Source organism: Phyllobates terribilis, unplaced genomic scaffold (genome assembly GCF_046119375.1).
Source record: "Phyllobates terribilis strain yellow unplaced genomic scaffold, ASM4611937v1 Scaffold_10__3_contigs__length_209671492, whole genome shotgun sequence".
In the NCBI taxonomy this organism is placed as follows: Eukaryota; Metazoa; Chordata; class Amphibia; order Anura; family Dendrobatidae; genus Phyllobates; species Phyllobates terribilis.
In genome coordinates, this window is record NW_027362770.1 from 172,999,691 (window position 1) to 173,016,404 (window position 16,714).

The 16,714-nt window shown below is 48.6% G+C and overlaps 1 protein-coding gene across 1 annotated transcript; it reads left to right on the top strand.

Moving 5' to 3' along the window:
* The first annotated feature begins 13,632 nt into the window (after positions 1–13,632).
* LOC141164689 (E3 ubiquitin/ISG15 ligase TRIM25-like) lies at positions 13,633–15,808 on the top strand. Its single transcript, XM_073650176.1, has one exon. The coding sequence runs from the start codon at positions 13,687–13,689 to the stop codon at positions 15,259–15,261; it is 1,575 nt and encodes a 524-aa protein (XP_073506277.1). The 5' UTR covers positions 13,633–13,686; the 3' UTR covers positions 15,262–15,808.
* Positions 15,809–16,714: the final 906 nt, after the last annotated feature.

Sequence of the window (16,714 nt, forward strand, 5' to 3'; positions counted from 1 at the left end):
ATCCCTGCCCCACTGTCCAGAAAGGCAGAAAGAGTCAACTTATTTTTGCCCATATGGATTTCAGCCGCTAGGAAAAATTGTGGAGGAGGAGATATGTACACCCGGGTTGTTGTCCTTAGTTTTCCGGCGGCTGTTTGCAGAGAGGTCTAGGACCTCACCTAATGACCCTTCCTCCCAAAGTAAAAACATACTCCAACTTTAAGCCAAACTTCAGTTTGATCCTCAGAACGAGTTCCCCAACAAACTGCATGGGCTCCTCAGCTGACTCAGACCAGGGTTTCCTTGTCCCTGGACCTCCCCCATATTGCAGTGTCTCTGTATGTCTCTGACGAAGACAGCGATCCACCAGGATCACCAGAGACATGGCTTCTTCAAGAGAAACTGGAGTCTCATACAATGCAAGGGCATGCATCACCCTTGCAGATAGCCCTTGGCAAAACAGGCTACGGAGTGCGGGGTCATTCCTCTTAGTGTTAGGCTTCCCTGAAAACTACAAACATGTTAAGCCCCCCAGAGAACCTGTCAGGCAAAGCGATCTTGGGCTCCACTAGGGGTTTCCTAGGAGTAAGTAACGGTCCCCAAACCTGATATGTTAGGGTTCTGCAGCACTACAGTGCGCAAGTCTGCCACCTCCAGGCTGAGTTGCTGCAGTTTCCCTGCCAGAGCTGAGATAGGATCCATGATGGATCAGAAACCAGTTTCAGTCAGAGCTAATGTTACGACTCTGTTGTCGGGCATCCCAGGGCCAGGGGCTCCTTCCCTGTCCCTTACGCTAGCTGGCCATGTTCCCCGGATTACTTCTGAAGGTGAAGACGCTGGGGCCACGTACCTTGTCTGAGCTCCTCAATCTGCCCTCAGTCTGTACCCTTCCCCCACCCAGGGAATAGGGGAGTAGTAATGAATGGCAGTACACCAACCAGACTAACAAGGTAATACAAAAAGGGCTAAAGGAAAATACCAATCATACTGTCAGGACTGCAAATATTTTTAATTACATTTTGGCCCTTTTTGCCCTCTTTCAAGATGGTGTCTTTTGTCTCATGTGCCCCTTGTCTTCCTGCTTTATAACTCCACCCCAGCCTCTAATCAGTGCTAGAGTATTCTGCTTGTGATCTGCTCCAGGTGGTTTCCTAGTTTCCTGCTCTGCCCTGCAGACTTGTTTGGATCTTCTGTTACCTGCTCTCAGAGACTCTGCTGCATTCAGTTGTTACCAGTATGCCTCCTTCTCCTGGCTGCTCCTGCTGCTACCTCTGAGCCTCAGTCTTCACCTGCATTCTGCTAATAAGTAAGCTGGCTTCTGCTCTGACTCACCTGCTTTAGATAGCTGCAGAGCACGGGACTGTGCTGCACTATCAGGGACTTCCTACCCAGGCCTCCCTGGATTATATATTGTTTGGACTTGATAAAGACTTCCTTGTTTTCTAGCATCCTCTAGTGTGAACAGTGCTTTACAAACTGCTCTGCTAATTGCATTTTCCCCTGAGTGTTTATGGACTTTGTGTTTTCGTCTGCACTTGTTTGAAACACCGTGTGTTTATAATATACACTTTGACACCTATAAGTTGTGTTCTGTTGTATCTTTGTTCCACGCAAAAAGACTCCTGTGGTATCCATTATAATTATTACACATACAAATAAATGCACATAAACAACAGAGGTTAACACCAGGAAGTGGAGGATGGAGACCATACCAAAATAGGAGAAGAGGATTACACACAAACTAAAACCATGCAACAGTCTTAGCTTAAATCCTCCAAATGCCTTCTCTAACAACAACACTCCACCACACTCCTAGAACCATGCAGCATAAGCGAGTTCTGGCAATGACTCCAAGCCAAAGGCCAGAATATATAGGAGTGGGGAGTGGCTAACAATGGACAGCTGAGAGCCTTAATGCAGGTAATCTTCCAGGAGCTCACAACTGAGCAGAATAACCCCTGCACTGCTGAAAGAAACCTGCACCATTTAATATGAAGGTGAAAAGCTTCTAGTGAGTGCTGGAGTGGGAGGAATCAGACGCTGCGGTCTTCCAAGGCCGCAGTGCTAACCACTGAGCCACCATGCTACCTCTTTTCTCCCTGCGTGCAGTGGAACAAGGAGGCCCACCCTCCCGCCTTATGTTTATTCTATACTGTTTTATGCACTACACATTTATATATATATATACACTGTGTTCCAAATTATTATGCAAATAATATTTTCTCAGATTTTCCCAAATTACCTATATGAATTGCAGTCATTGTAATTTTCCAGTCAAATAACTATTAGAGTACAATTGAAAGGTGTTTGTACAAACTGCCTATGATAACAGTATATTTTTAAAAAAATAAAAAACTCAAACGGCACTCAAAATGCATGTTCCAAATTATTATGCACAGCAGAGTTTTCAACCTTTTCATTTTAATAAAGAACAAAAAAATGGTCATTTTTGAAATTATAAGCATTAGCAGGTTATTACAAACTGAAATCAAACAGTTTTCAACTCAAAACTTTATTCTAGGTGATGTTACATTTGCACATAGGACCCCTTGTTCGAAAGGAGCTTCTGAACTCTCTCGTCCATTGAATTTGTCAGGTTTTGGATGGTTTCTGCTTTAATTGTTTTGCATGAGGACAGAATACCCTCCCAGAGCTGTTGCTTAGATGTGAACTGCCTCCCGCCTCATAGACACTCCTTTTGATGATGCTCCAGAGGTTCTCAATGGAGTTGAGGTCAGGGGAGCATGGGTGCCACACCATAAGTTTGTCCCCTTTTATGCCCATAGCAGCCAGAGATGCAGATGTGTTATGTGCAGCATGAGACGGGGCATTATCATGCATGAAAATGACCTTGCTGCGGAATACACGGTTCTTCTTCTTGAACCATGGAAGGAAGTGCTGTTTGAGAAACTCAACGTACATTATGGAGTTCATCTTTACCCCTTCAGGGATCCTAAAAGGGCCGACAATCTCTCTCCCCATGATTCCAGCCCAAAACATTACTCCACCTCCTCCTTGTTAGCGCCGTAGCCGTGTTTGAATGGGGTGTCCATCAACCAGCCATCCTCCACTCCATCCTTCTGGACCATCGAGATCATTTCATGCATGATAATGCCCTGTCTCATGCTGCACATAACACATCTGCATCTCTGGCTGCTATGGGCATAAAAGGGGACAAACTTATGGTGTGGCACCCATGCTCCCCTGACCTCAACTCCATTGAGAACCTCTGGAGCATCATCAAAAGGAGTGTCTATGATGGCGGGAGGCAGTTCACATCTAAGCAACAGCTCTGGGAGGGTATTCTGTCCTCATGCAAAACAATTAAAGCAGAAACCATCCAAAACCTGACAAATTCAATGGATGAGAGAGTTCAGAAGCTCCTTTCGAACAAGGGGTCCTATGTGCAAATGTAACATCACCTAGAATAAAGTTTTGAGTTGAAAACTGTTTGATTTCAGTTTGTAATAACCTGCTAATGCTTATAATTTCAAAAATGACCATTTTTTTGTTCTTTATTAAAATGAAAAGGTTAAAAACTCTGCTGTGCATAATAATTTGGAACATGCATTTTGAGTGCAGTTTGAGTTTTTTATTTTTTTTTAAATATCCTGTTATCATAGGCAGTTTGTACAAAAACCTTTCAATTGTACTCTAATAGTTATTTGACTTGGAAAATTACAATGACTGCAATTCATATAGGTAATTTGGGAAAATCTGAGAAAATATTATTTGCATAATAATTTGGAACACAGTGTATATATATACACATACATATATATGTATTATATATATATGTATATAATAAAACAAAATTATACATATATAATAATAAATAATACATATATGTATGGTCTGGAAATTTTATTGTTTACAGGAAAATCACAGCAGTCATTAAGTACCAGGATGGTTTAAAAAGTATGGAGTTCCATGCCACCGGTATCCCGGCTAATGGCATTCTACCCATCGTACCAAAGCAGAGCCGGCGTCAGCACCCGGCGTACCAGGGCAAGTGCCGGGGCCCTGGTCCATCAGGGGGGCCCACTTGCCATCAGGGCCCGGGCTGCTTCCCCAGCATCTGTGCAGGGCCGGCGGGACTGTTCAAGCCCTGCTGTGCTTCATGCGGCAGCAGTCAGTGTGCGGTCAGTGTGCTGCTGCTCCACCAATCAGGCCCAGTGCTGTCACTTACCAGACATGGCCGTGCGCTGTGCGATGTACGGCTGTGTCTGGTAGTTATGACACAGCAGGGCGACACTGCGCCTTTAATTGTGCTTGTGTGTCGCACCTGCCGCGTCATTAGTACCAGACACAGCCGCACAGCGCACATCGCACAGCCATGTCTGGAAAGTGACAGCACTAGGCCTGATTGGTGGAGCAGCAGCAAACTGACTGCACACTGACTGCTGCTGCATGAAGTACAGCAGGGCTTGAACAGCACCGCCAGCCCTGCACAGATGTCGGGGAAGCGGCCCGGGCCCTGATGGCGAGTGGGCCCCCCTGATGGTTCAGGGCCATGTGACACGCCGGAGGCCCTGCACTGCCACATGACTGAGTAGCTGGATAGGACACAGGCCAGGGGGCAGGTGAGCGAGCTTCCCCAATCCCCATATAAAAAATATTTCTAATGTATGTGTGCATGTATGATGTGAATATCTGTGTATGTCAGTGTATATGACTGTGTACATATATTTATGTCTGTTTTATATGTGTTTTTAAGAATGTGTTCAAATATGTATGTGTATATATCTGTGCGTGTCTGCGTATTGTGTGTGTATATATCTGTGTACCATGTTCATGTGTGTATGTGTGTGCGCATGTCGGCATACCGTGTGCATGCGCATGTCTGTACTGTGTGTGCATGTCTGTGTACTGTGTGCATGTCTGCGCATTGTGTGCGGGTCTGCGTATTGTGTGCGTGTCTGCGTATTGTGTGCGTATATCTGTGTACCATGTTCATGTGTGTATGTGTGTGCGTATGTCCGCATACCGTGTGCATGCGCATGTCTGTGTACTGTGTGTGCATGTTTGTGTACTGTGTGTGCGTGTCTGCATACTGTGTGTGCGTGTCTGCGTACTGTGTGTGCGTGTCTGCGTACTGTGTGTGCGTGTCTGCTTACTGTGTGTGCGTGTCTGCGTATTGTGTGCGTGTCTGCGTATTGTGTGCGTGTCTGCGTACTGTGTGTGTGTGAATGTCTGCGTACTGTGTGTGTGCATGTCTGCGTACTGTGTGTGCGCATGTCTGTGACTCGCCCGCCCTGGGCCGTGGGGTACCCGGAACCGGGCTTCTGTACGATGCTGGGGGTAGTAGTGGCAACCCGATCCCGTGGCTCAGGGTGGTCAGACCAAATTGTGGCAGTCTATTTATCAGTGTTTTGAATGTCCGACTACGCCACCCGTGGATTGCGGTCAGGGATAACCGCCGCTGCAAGGCAGACCGCTGAGGCTGGTGTTGGTGTGCAGCACAGGGGTAGGATAACTCCCCACGGGAAGAGTGTAGCCTCAGGGCAGTGTAGGTGGATGCTGGGGGTCATAGTGCAGGCCGCAATAGTAAGAGTTCAGAGTCCACTTCAAACAGTCCAGGGTCTTTATTGTAGGTATTATTACTGACCCAACGGTGGTACTGGTTAGGAATGGGCCTGGGTGTTTGAGAGCATTCGGGCGAGCCCCACTGGTCAGGGTGAGTGTGTAGGCCTACCGTTCTCTCTATGCTCTTTCTGACTATCCCCCTCTTCGTGGTGTAATAGCCCACGTCCCTGAGCTGGCCGTGTACTTCTCGCCTGTATGGCTTGCGACTCGGGCCTTGGGTACCTTGTGCTTTATCCTCGCTGTACTGGTCGCTCTGTGTTGCGGAGCCTGCAGGCTTCTTAGGCCAAAGGACCTGAAATCCCTCGCTGGTTGGTTCTCTGCTGCTGGGCTTACAACCCTGACAGCCTCGGACCCCAATGTCCGGTAGATTGGTTCTCTCAGCCAGGATCGGCTCTCGTCGCCTCTGTCCCTGGCTTGCAGTTTCTCCTCTGCCTCACGGACTCCTCAGCTACAGCTGAACTGTCCCTACTTCTCTGGGACTAGTCTCAGTCCTGAGCTAGGTCGTCCAGTTCTCCCTAACCCTGCCCCCAGTTCCAGCTTTTATACGGGCAGCCTGCTCCCCCTACTGGCCTGGGACAGGAGGTGCTGTATGCTAATTGTCCCTAACCAGGGAACCTCCCTCCTGCTCTCAGACACAGCCTTTAATATTTGTGGCATCCAGACCTGGGGTGACACATTCCCCCCTAGTAAAGTTTAGTACTCCGGGACTAAGCCTTTTTGGCCAACAACAAACAGGGTATAAACAATAAAATATTTACAAGTGCATTTTGTCCTTAAGGTCACGGCGCTTCCGTGACCGGGTGTCCATATCACCCAATAAGGTGAAGTTTTCCACAGTGTGGGGACCTGTCCCTATAAACCCCAAGTTCCTGGCCTTGGGCGTGGCGACAAGGCTGAGCTAACTACTTTGGACCACAAGGAGGCCACGCCGGACATGTTTTTCTTCTGTGGCCATCTTCGCATGAGGGCACCAAGTGCAACTATCTACATGGTAGTTCCGGTTATTCACTGTCCATGACCTGTCAGTCCCTTGTATCTAGGAAAACTGGGAAAACAATATTAATAACCAGGTAATAAACATAAAACATTTGCAATATACAGCATTTAGATCTTCCAGCGAGCTGGTATTTGACCCCTAGTGCTCCGGGTTGACCTACGTAACCCACTGTCTGGTGGTGGTCTAACCTGGCTTTCCCTACTAGCATTTAGGGTACAGCTACTAGCTGGGTTTACAGGCAGGGCAGGCAGCTGTCTGCGGGTCCTTTGGTTTACCGCAGGCATGGCAGGCTCACTGTCAGCAGAGGGTTGACTCTCCTGGGCTGCTGGCATGGGTTCTTCTGCCTCCGGGGCTGCTTGTTCCTCTTGTTCTTCCTGCTCTCCTGTATGTTCCTGCTGGGTTGGTTGAAGGAAGTGTAGGACGGGTACCACTATGGCATCGTTTATCAGAGTCCAGGACCGGGGGAACTCTCCAAGAACCCTGCTGACCATTTCTTCCTTGTCCACTGCGGGTTCAAGGTCATCTTGATCTTCACTCGGACTCTGCAGTTGCTCGGGGCACCGTTTTAGGTGGTCTCTGGAGACAGTGCTAGTGGTTTCTCCTCCAACCTGGGTAATTACACATACCTTCGGGTTGTCGAGGGTTGGACGGCAGTACTGTGTACGGGTCGCTCTCCCACTGGTCATCTAGCTTGTGAAGCCTTCTCTTCCACTTCAGGACCTGCTCACCAGGTTCCAGGGGACCAGCAGGGGTGTGTTGGTTGAAGAGCCTGTCTTGCTTTTCTCTCGCTTGAGCCAGACTCCTCTCCACACTCTCCTGTACCTTCTTGTACTGTAGCCGCCGTTCCGTATCCCAGTCCGGATCTGGGGAGGTGTCCTCGGGTGTCAGGACTCCCATCTCCAGGTTCATAGGCAGCTTACCTGGTCTTGCTCGCATCAGGTAAGCCGGGGTGCAGTTGGTAGCATTCACCGGGATATGGTTGTATAAGTCTATCAGGTCTGGCAGCTTCTCCGGCCACAGGCTGCGTTCTTCCAGGGGCAACGTCTTGAGGAGATCAATGACGATATTATTCATTTTCTCACACAGCCCGTTGGTTTGCGGGTGGTAAGGCGTTGTCCGAATCTTCTTACCGTAGAGGTTGCAGAACTCCTGGAAGATTTCCGCCTCGAACGCTGGACCTTGATCTGTCAAGACCTGTTCCGGATACCCGTGTGGACGGCAGAAGTGTTGTTGGAAGGCTCTGGCCGCTGTTTGGGCTGTCAAGTCTTTAACGGAAACCACCACCAGGAACCGGGAATAGTGGTCCACTAGTGTCAGGGCATAGACGTAGCCCGACCGGCTTGGAGCCAACTTCACATGGTCCAGAGCTACCAGCTCAAGAGGCTGCCTGGTGACGGTGGGCCTCAAGGGTGTCTTCTGGCTGGTACCGTCCTTCCTTCTGAGGTTACATGGGCCGCAGTCCCTGCACCACTTCTCTATGGCCCCTCTCATACCGACCCAGTAGAACCGCTCTCTCAGTAGGAACTCCAGTTTCTTCCACCCGAAGTGTCCCGCTCTGTCATGGTAGGCCTCCAGGACCATTGCTGCATCTTGTCTTGGGACCACTACCTGCCAGGTCAGCTCGTGCGTCCGGTGGTTGACAAGCCTTCTGCACAGCTTACCTTCGTAGAGGAATAGCCTGCTTTTCTCCTTCCATAACTTCTTGGCTTACTCTGGAGCGTCCGGGCCAGGGCTAGCGTCTGCCTGGGTCAACAGGTCTTTCACCAGGCGAATTGCAGGGTCACTATCTTGCGTTTCAGCCCAGCCGTGGTAGGGTAAGGGATTGAACATGACGGTGGTTACGTCTTTGTCTCTTACCCGGTGAAAATACTGAGTGGCCCCATACCGGTGGAACGCAGGGAGCTCTACTTCCTCCAACTCTTCTGAGTCCTCTTTTCCTTCGGGTAGGTGGGGCATTCTTGATAGGGCGTCTGCATTGGCGTTGGTTCTGCCTGCCCGGTATTTGATTGTGAAGTCATAATTTGATAGCCGGGCCATCCACCGCTGTTCTAGGGCACCAAGTCTTGCATTGTCCAGGTGCGTCAACGGGTTGTTGTCCGGGTACACAGTGAACTTTGCGGAGGCCAGGTAATGTTTAAACCGTTCTGTGATGGCCCACACCACTGCCAAGAATTCTAGCTTGAAGGAGCTGTAATTCTCCGGGTTTCTCTCACTGGGCCTTAGCTTCCGGCTGGCGTACGCGATCACCCTTTCTCTGCCCTGTTGGTTCTGTGACAGTACGGCTCCCAGCCCCACATTACTGGCGTCTGTGTGGAGGATAAAATGCTGGCCATAATCGGGGTAGGCCAGGATCTCATCCCCCGTGAGGGCCATCTTCAGCTGGCGGAAGGACTCCTCTTTCGGCTTGTCCCACTTGAAGGGTGGCTTTTGGCTTCTGGATTTAGACTGACCTATCAGGAGGTCCTGAATTGGAGCTGCCATCTTTGTGAACCCGGGGATGAACTTCGGTAGTAGCCTACCAACCCGAGGAATTGCCTCACTTCTTTGATGTTACAGGGGCTTGGCCAGTTCTTGATTACTGTAACCTTGTCGGGGTCGGGGGCTACTCCCTCTGCACTCACCACGTGTCCTAGGTACTGTACCTTCGGTTTCAACAGGTGACACTTTGAGGGTTTCACCTTCAGGCTAAAGCCTGCCAGGGCTTCGAACACCTCTGCCAGGTGTTTCAGATGGTCCTCGTAGGTCTTCGAATAGACAATCACGTCGTCCAGGTAAAGTAGAACCGTCTCAAAGTTTCGGTGCCCTAGACAGCATTCCATCAGCCTCTGGAAGGTCCCGGGTGCGTTGCAGAGCCCAAATGGCATACAGTTGAATTCACTTAATCCCATCAGGGTGGTGAAGGCGGTCTTCTCCTTGTCAGCCTCTGCCACAGGAACCTGCCAGTACCCTCTAGTAAGGTCCAAAGTAGAGAAGAAATTAGCTGATTTTAGTGCAGCCAAAGACTCCTCTATTCTAGGCAACGGGTATGCGTCTTTATGGGTGATACGATTGACTTGTCTATAGTCCACGCACATTCTCATGGTACCGTCTTTCTTTTTTACCAAAACTAAGGGAGCTGCCCAGGTGCTAGAGCTATCTCTAATGACCCCAGCTTCTTTAATTTCTCTCAGCATGCCCTTTGCGTTCTGATACTGTGCAGGGGGTACAGGTCTGTGTCTCTCTTTCATTGGTGGGTGGCTCCCCATGGGGATGTGGTGTTCTACCCCTTTCACTCTGCCGAAGTCCAGCGGGTGCTTACTAAAGATTCTCTCGTACTCCTGAACCACCCGGTAGACTCCTTGTTTTTGGTGCAGGGGAGTGGAGTCAGCACCCACATGGAGTTTCTGGCACCAGTCCTCCTTGTGTTTCTGGGAGCCATTATCCTCCACCGGTGGAGATGGAGGCAAGGGTTCCACGACCCTGAGAGCACTGTGTTCGACAGCAAACAATTTGGCTAATGTAGCGTACCGGGGCAAATGTACTTGTCAAATATATACTTTATACTTATGGAGATCGATAGCGTGGGTCGGAGTGAAGACAAACACGATATATCGTAGTAACAGGATATATATTGAAGCAGGCAAGTATATATTATAGCAGGCGGGTATAGGCAATAAGCGATAAGTAAACAGTCTCTGGAAACGGTTGTGATGTCAGTACAAACCGATAGATGTCCCAGGTCCAGAAACGCACAGTCCACAGGGTCCCGAGCCCGGACCAGGATCCTTGCAGAGAGCAGGCAGAACTGCAGGTGGATGCAGAGCGGGTCTTTGCACACAGGTGAGAGTCCAGGTAAACGGCAGGTAGGTAACAGGTGGGGAATCCCAGTGTAGAGAAGCAACAGGCTAGATGCAAGTCCTTCAAGCTTGGCAGCAGGTAAGATACAAGATACACAAGCAAAGTATAGTTGGCCAGAGTCTCTATATATATATATAGCAAACAGGAAACAGGAGATATCAGACAGGAAACAAGATGGCCCCCGAGGCTGTCAACTCCATTTTGGATAAGGGCAGAACCAACAGAACAGGTACATGCAACTCCATCTTGGATAAGGGCAATACAAATACATGCGGCTCCATCTTGGATAAGGGCACAAACCGGACAGAACAGATACATGATTCAGCTCTTTACAGTACTTCCCTTTCCCCAATGTTTAAGATCCGGACGGGCACCCTACCATGGCGGACATCAACCACCCCCCGGGCTGTCAAAATGGTGGGCCTGCTGTCTGAGTACACGGGTTCTACCATGGCTTGGTAGTCTCTTCCTCTTAACCCAATTGCAGTCCGACACCAGATCATCATTTCACTTTTGGGAGGCATGGCAATGGGGAACGGGTCGCTCATCCTCACGCTACCGATCTCACCACCAGACAGTTTTACCAGTTGCCGTCTCATCAGGGCTCTTATCTCTTTCTGGAGGACCCTCTGTTGGCAGGAGCTAGCATTCATCGCCACCTGCTGCAAAATTACAATTACTTCTGACAGACAATTTTCAATCACATTAGTACCCAATGTTATTTTAGGGTGACTTTCTCGACGGTCAATGTCCACAATGATCACTCCCTGTGCCGGCAGTTCAACTTTACCAATCTTAATGGTCATCTCTCTGAACCCCACCTGCGGCATGGGCTGGCCATTGCTGGCGATGATGCTCAAGTCATTGTCTGGATAGCGGGTTATGTCAGTGTCACTCCAGTACTGCTTGAAAAGTACATAGGGGATGGTAGTCACTTGGGACCCGGTGTCCAGCAGTGCACTCATGGGGATACCGTCCAGCACTACGGGTAAAACTGAGCGTCCCCCCACGTACTTATCACGCCAATTAGATGGGCCTGATGACCTTATGCCTGGGGGTTGGCCCTCTGCCCCAGGTCGGACCCATTTAAAGTACAGTACCTGGCTACGTGTCCCGGCTGGCTGCAGTGGCGGCAAATCGGCTGTCCATCCTCAGTGTAACGATCGGTGGGCCTCCCTCTGAACGACGGGATCCTCCTCTGTCGACGCCACGGGACATCCTCCGGACTGGAAGCCAGCTTGATTGGTCCTGACGGGTCCATCTGTAACGACTGTACGGTCCTGGTCAATGCAGCAACACTCTTTGTCAGTTCTTGGACCTGATGGTGCAGGTTTGCAGGTGGGGATGGGTTTAGGGGCTGCGCATCAGCCCCCACAAGGTCTGCAGGGTAGGGCGCTGCCTCCTGGTGGTAAGTGATGGCAGGGCGCCGAGAAACTACAGCTCCACCTGGTGCGGGTTCTTGGAGCACCCGGATGGCCCTATCTTTGAACTGTGCAAAAGTCAAATCGGGGTTCTGTAGGGCCATGAGGTGCAGCTGGGTTCTGTGGGCGCTGGACAGCAGACCTTCTATGAACTGGTCAGTCAATAGTTTATCTGGATCCTGCATGCTGCCAGGGTCAGCTTGCTTAATTGCCCCCAAGGCTTCCTGTAAATTAAGGGCATAATCTCTGATGCTATCTTGAGCTCGCTGCATAGAACCGCATTTTGATTTCTGCTGAGGTACGGGTATCAAAGGTGTCCCGTAGATGGGTCAGAACCCCCCTTACAGTCCTTTTCTCCTCAGCTGTCCAAGACTTTACCCCCCGCTGGGCCGCACCAGGTAACTGCCCTATCAGTATGCTTACTTTTTCTTCTTCTGTCAGGGGATAAACTTTAAACAGGCTATACAGCCTTTCTTTAAAGTCACCCAAGGTATGCAACTCGCCGGCATACTGTAGCAGCCAGGCCGCTCCGGGGATATAGGGCATGGAAAACGGCATCACAGCTGCAGCGGCTACGCTGGTGGTAGAGGGTCCCTCCGCGTCCAACATCTTCCTCCCCCCTAGTTAACCGTGGCCTACCTACCGGCGATCCTCTTCTGTAGGCCGCGGCTCTGCTCGCAATGCTCTGGGCGAGGACCTGGCGTCGCTTCGTGGTGTAATAGCCCACGTCCCTGAGCTGGCCGTGTACTTCTCGCCTGTATGGCTTGCGACTCGGGCCTTGGGTACCTTGTGCTTTATCCTCGCTGTACTGGTCCCTCTGTGTGTGTAGCCTCCAGGCTTCTTAGGCCAAGGGACCTGAAATCCCTCGCTGGTTGGTTCTCTGCTGCTGGGCTTACAACCCTGACAGCCTCGGTCCCCAATGTCCGGTAGATTGGTTCTCTCAGCCAGGACCGGCTCTCGTCGCCTCTGTCCCTGGCTTGCAGTTTCTCCTCTGCCTCACGGACTCCTCAGCTACAGCTGAACTGTCCCTCCTTCTCTGGGACTAGTCTCAGTCCTGAGCTAGGTCGTCCAGTTCTCCCTAACCCTGCCCCCAGTTCCAGCTTTTATAGGGGCAGCCTGCTCCCCCTACTGGCCTGGGACAGGAGGTGCTGTATGCTAATTGTCCCTAACCAGGGAACCACCCTCCTGCTCTCAGACACAGCCTTTAATATTTGTGGCATCCAGACCTGGGGTGACACATCTGCGTACTGTGTGTGTGCGCATGTCTGCATACTGTGTGTGCGCATGTCTGCATACTGTGTGTGTGCGCATGTCTGCATACTGTGTGTGTGCGCATGTCTGCGTACTGTGTGTGTGCGTGCATGTCTGCGTATTGTGTGCATGTCTGCGTACTGTGTGTGTGCGTGCATGTCTGCATATGTGAAGGATGAGGTGGCAGGCTAGACCCTGTGTTGTATACCTATATTTCTCTGCCGTATCTGTGCATCATGAATTGTGGTATGTGCTAAAGGGGCCCACTGAGACTCTTTCACCCAGGGCCCACAAAAACCTGGAGCCGGCCCTGTACCAAAGTACAAGTTTTTATAAGGTTATGAAGTTTGAATAAAAGCTGTGGCCAAACCCCACCTTAAAAAAGGTTGAACTTGTGTTATTTCAGTTATTTATGGGAAGACCGGTTGGTATAGATCTATTAAGTTTCTTGCATCCCCACAGTGTTATAAGTGTGACAAGAGTCCATAAAGAAGTGAGGTTGATAGTAACTGATCTTGTGCTGTTCAGCCCTGCCCTATAGAGCCAGTATAAAACCCGACCTTAGACTTCCGAGAAGCAGAGAATCAGAGTTTCATTTCTCTCTTCCCGTCAGCCATGGCGTCTGCAGATCTGAGGGACGAGCTGCTCTGCTCCATCTGTCTGAGCACTTATACAGATCCTGTAATGCTGAGATGTGGACACAACTTCTGCCGGGTCTGTATTGATCGTGTGCTGGATACACAGGACAAGTCTGGAGTTTATTCCTGTCCTGGGTGCAGAGAAGAGTTTCAGGAGCGGCCGGCACTGATGAGGAACTTTGCTTTGTGTAATATTGTGAAGAATTTCCTGCATATTGAATCGCCTCAGGAAGAGATCACCGGGGTCTTCTGCACTTACTGTGTGGACTCTCCTGTATCTGCTATAAGATCCTGTCTACACTGTGAGGCTTCTCTGTGTGATAAACACCTGAGGTCTCACAGCAAATCACCAGAACACGTCTTATCTGATCCCAGCACTTCTCTGGAGAAAAGGAAATGTTCTGTCCATAAGAAGATCCTGGAATATTACTGCACTGAGGACGCGGCTTGTATCTGTGTGTCCTGCAGTTTGATTGGGGAACATAATGGACATAACATACAGTCTCTGGATGTTGCTTCTAATAAAAAGCAAAAACTGAGAAATGTTCTTCAGAAACTGATCACAAAGAGAGAGGAGACTGAGGAAAGAGTCCAGAGTCTGGAGGAACGCAGGAGAAAAGCTCAAGAAAAAGCAGCTGGAGAAGTGGAGAGAGTCACTGCCCTGTGTACAGACATCAGGAGACGGGTGGACGACCTGGAGAAGAAGATCCTGAGTGAGATCTCCAGGCAGGAAAAGGAAGAGTCCCTGTCACTGTCTGCTCTGATCCATCAGCTGGAGATAAAGAAGGACGAGCTGTCCAGGAAGATGAGACACATTGAGGAGCTGTGTAACATGACGGATCCACTGACTGTCTTACAGGAACCAGACACCGGTGACTTGTGTGATCCTGAGGAGGAGGAAGGTGATGAGGACACAGGGGGACATGATAAACAGCCCCATGATGGAGATGACCTGGATGTGGCTGTGATCTCACACACATTACACACATTATGTGATGTAATATCAGGTATAAGGAGCGGGATCTATGTGGAGGGTCCGGCAGACATATTACTGGATGTAAACACAGCTGATAATAATGTCCATATATCAGACGACCTGAAAACTGCAACCTGGACACGAGAGAAGCAGAAACGTCCAGAAACAGCAGAGAGATTCCCGTATAATCAGGTGATGAGCAGGAGGGGATTTACCTCAGGACGACATTACTGGGATGTGGAGAGCAGTAGATTAGGGAAGTGGCTGGTGGGAATGAGTTATCCCAGTACAGACAGAAGGGGGCAGCAGTCACTGACTGGAAATAATAACAAGTCCTGGGGTCTGTGGTGGTATAATAATCAGTATACAGTGAGACATGACAGAAAAGAGATCCGGTTACCTGACAAGATCTCCAGTGATAGATTCAGGATATGTCTGGATTATGGGGCCGGGCAGCTGTCCTTTTATGAGCTGTGTGACCCCATCAGACACTTACACACCTTCACTGCCACCTTCTCCGAGCCCCTTCATGCTGCATTATGTGTATGGCACTGTTCTATAAAGATATTAGGATGAAACAGCAACTGGAAGAAACCATAATGATATAAGAAATCCAGGACATAGACTGGTGAAAGTAGCTAAATTTATGATTGTTGAATCATTTGCCTAATGGGATGAATTAGTAGATGGGGATACAGATAATGATTCCTACCGAACAGTTGTCCCCATCAGTAGATCACATGGTTTATGATCTGTTGTTCAGGTTTCTGGGTATTTCTGTATATTTGGGAGGATATAATATGGCTGGTAATATGTAATCCCTGTGTATCTTTGTGGATAATCCTGCTGAGTGTCCTGCTTTTTATTCCCAGGTATTAAACACTGTGATTGGATTTGGCCTTTTATTGTATTAAACCCATTTAATTCATTATTTCTTCTTTAAATGTTATAATTTTAGATTTATTTTCTGATCTAATGACAAATCATTTTTTTACCTAGTTTATTAGTTAGTGAGTAGGTGCTTAACCCCTTTACCCCCAAAGGTAGTTTGCGCATTAATGACCGGGCCAATTTTTACAATTCTGACCACTGTCACTTTATGAGGTAATAACTCTGTAACGCTTCAACGGATCCCACTGATTCTGAGATTTTTTTTTGTGACATATTGTACTTCATGATAGTGGTAAAATTTATTTGATATGACTGGCGTATATTTGTGAAAAAATCAGAAAATTTTGAAAATTTAGCAATTTTCAAACTTTGAATTTTCATGCCCTTAAATCAGAGAGATATGTCACACAAAGTAGTTAATAAATAACATTTCTAACATGTCTACATTACGTCAGCACAATTTTGGAACCAATTTTTTTTTCGTTAGGAAGTTCTAAGGGTTAAAAGTTGACCAGCAATTTCTCATTTTTCCAACAAAATTTACAAAACCATTTTTTTAAGGACCACATCACATTTCAAGTGACTTTGAGGGGCCTTTATGACAGAAAATTCCCAAAAGTGACACCATTCTAAAAATGGCACCCCTCAAGGTGCTCAAAACTACATTGAAGAAGTTTATTAACCCTTCAGGTGCTTCACAGGTATTTTGGCAATGTGTAAGAAAGCAATGAACATTTAACTTTTTTCACAAAAATGTTACTTTAGCCCCAATTTTTTTTTATTTTTACAAGGGTAACAGGAAAAAATGGACCACAAAATTTGTTCTACAATTTCTCCTGAGCACGCTGATACCCCATATGTGGGGAAAAAACACTGGGCACACGGCAGGGCTCGGAAGAGAAGGAGCGCCATTTGACTTTTTAAATGTAAAATTTGCTTAAATAATTAGCGGACGCCATGTTGCATTTGGGGAGCCCCTGATGTGCCTAAACAGTGGAAACCCCCACAAGTGAACCCATTTTGGAAACTAGTCCCCCCAAGGAAATTAACTAGATATGTGATGAGCACCTTGAACCTCCAGGTGCGTCATAGAAGTTTATAGCGTGAAAAAAAAAAATCAAACTTTTTCCACAAAAAT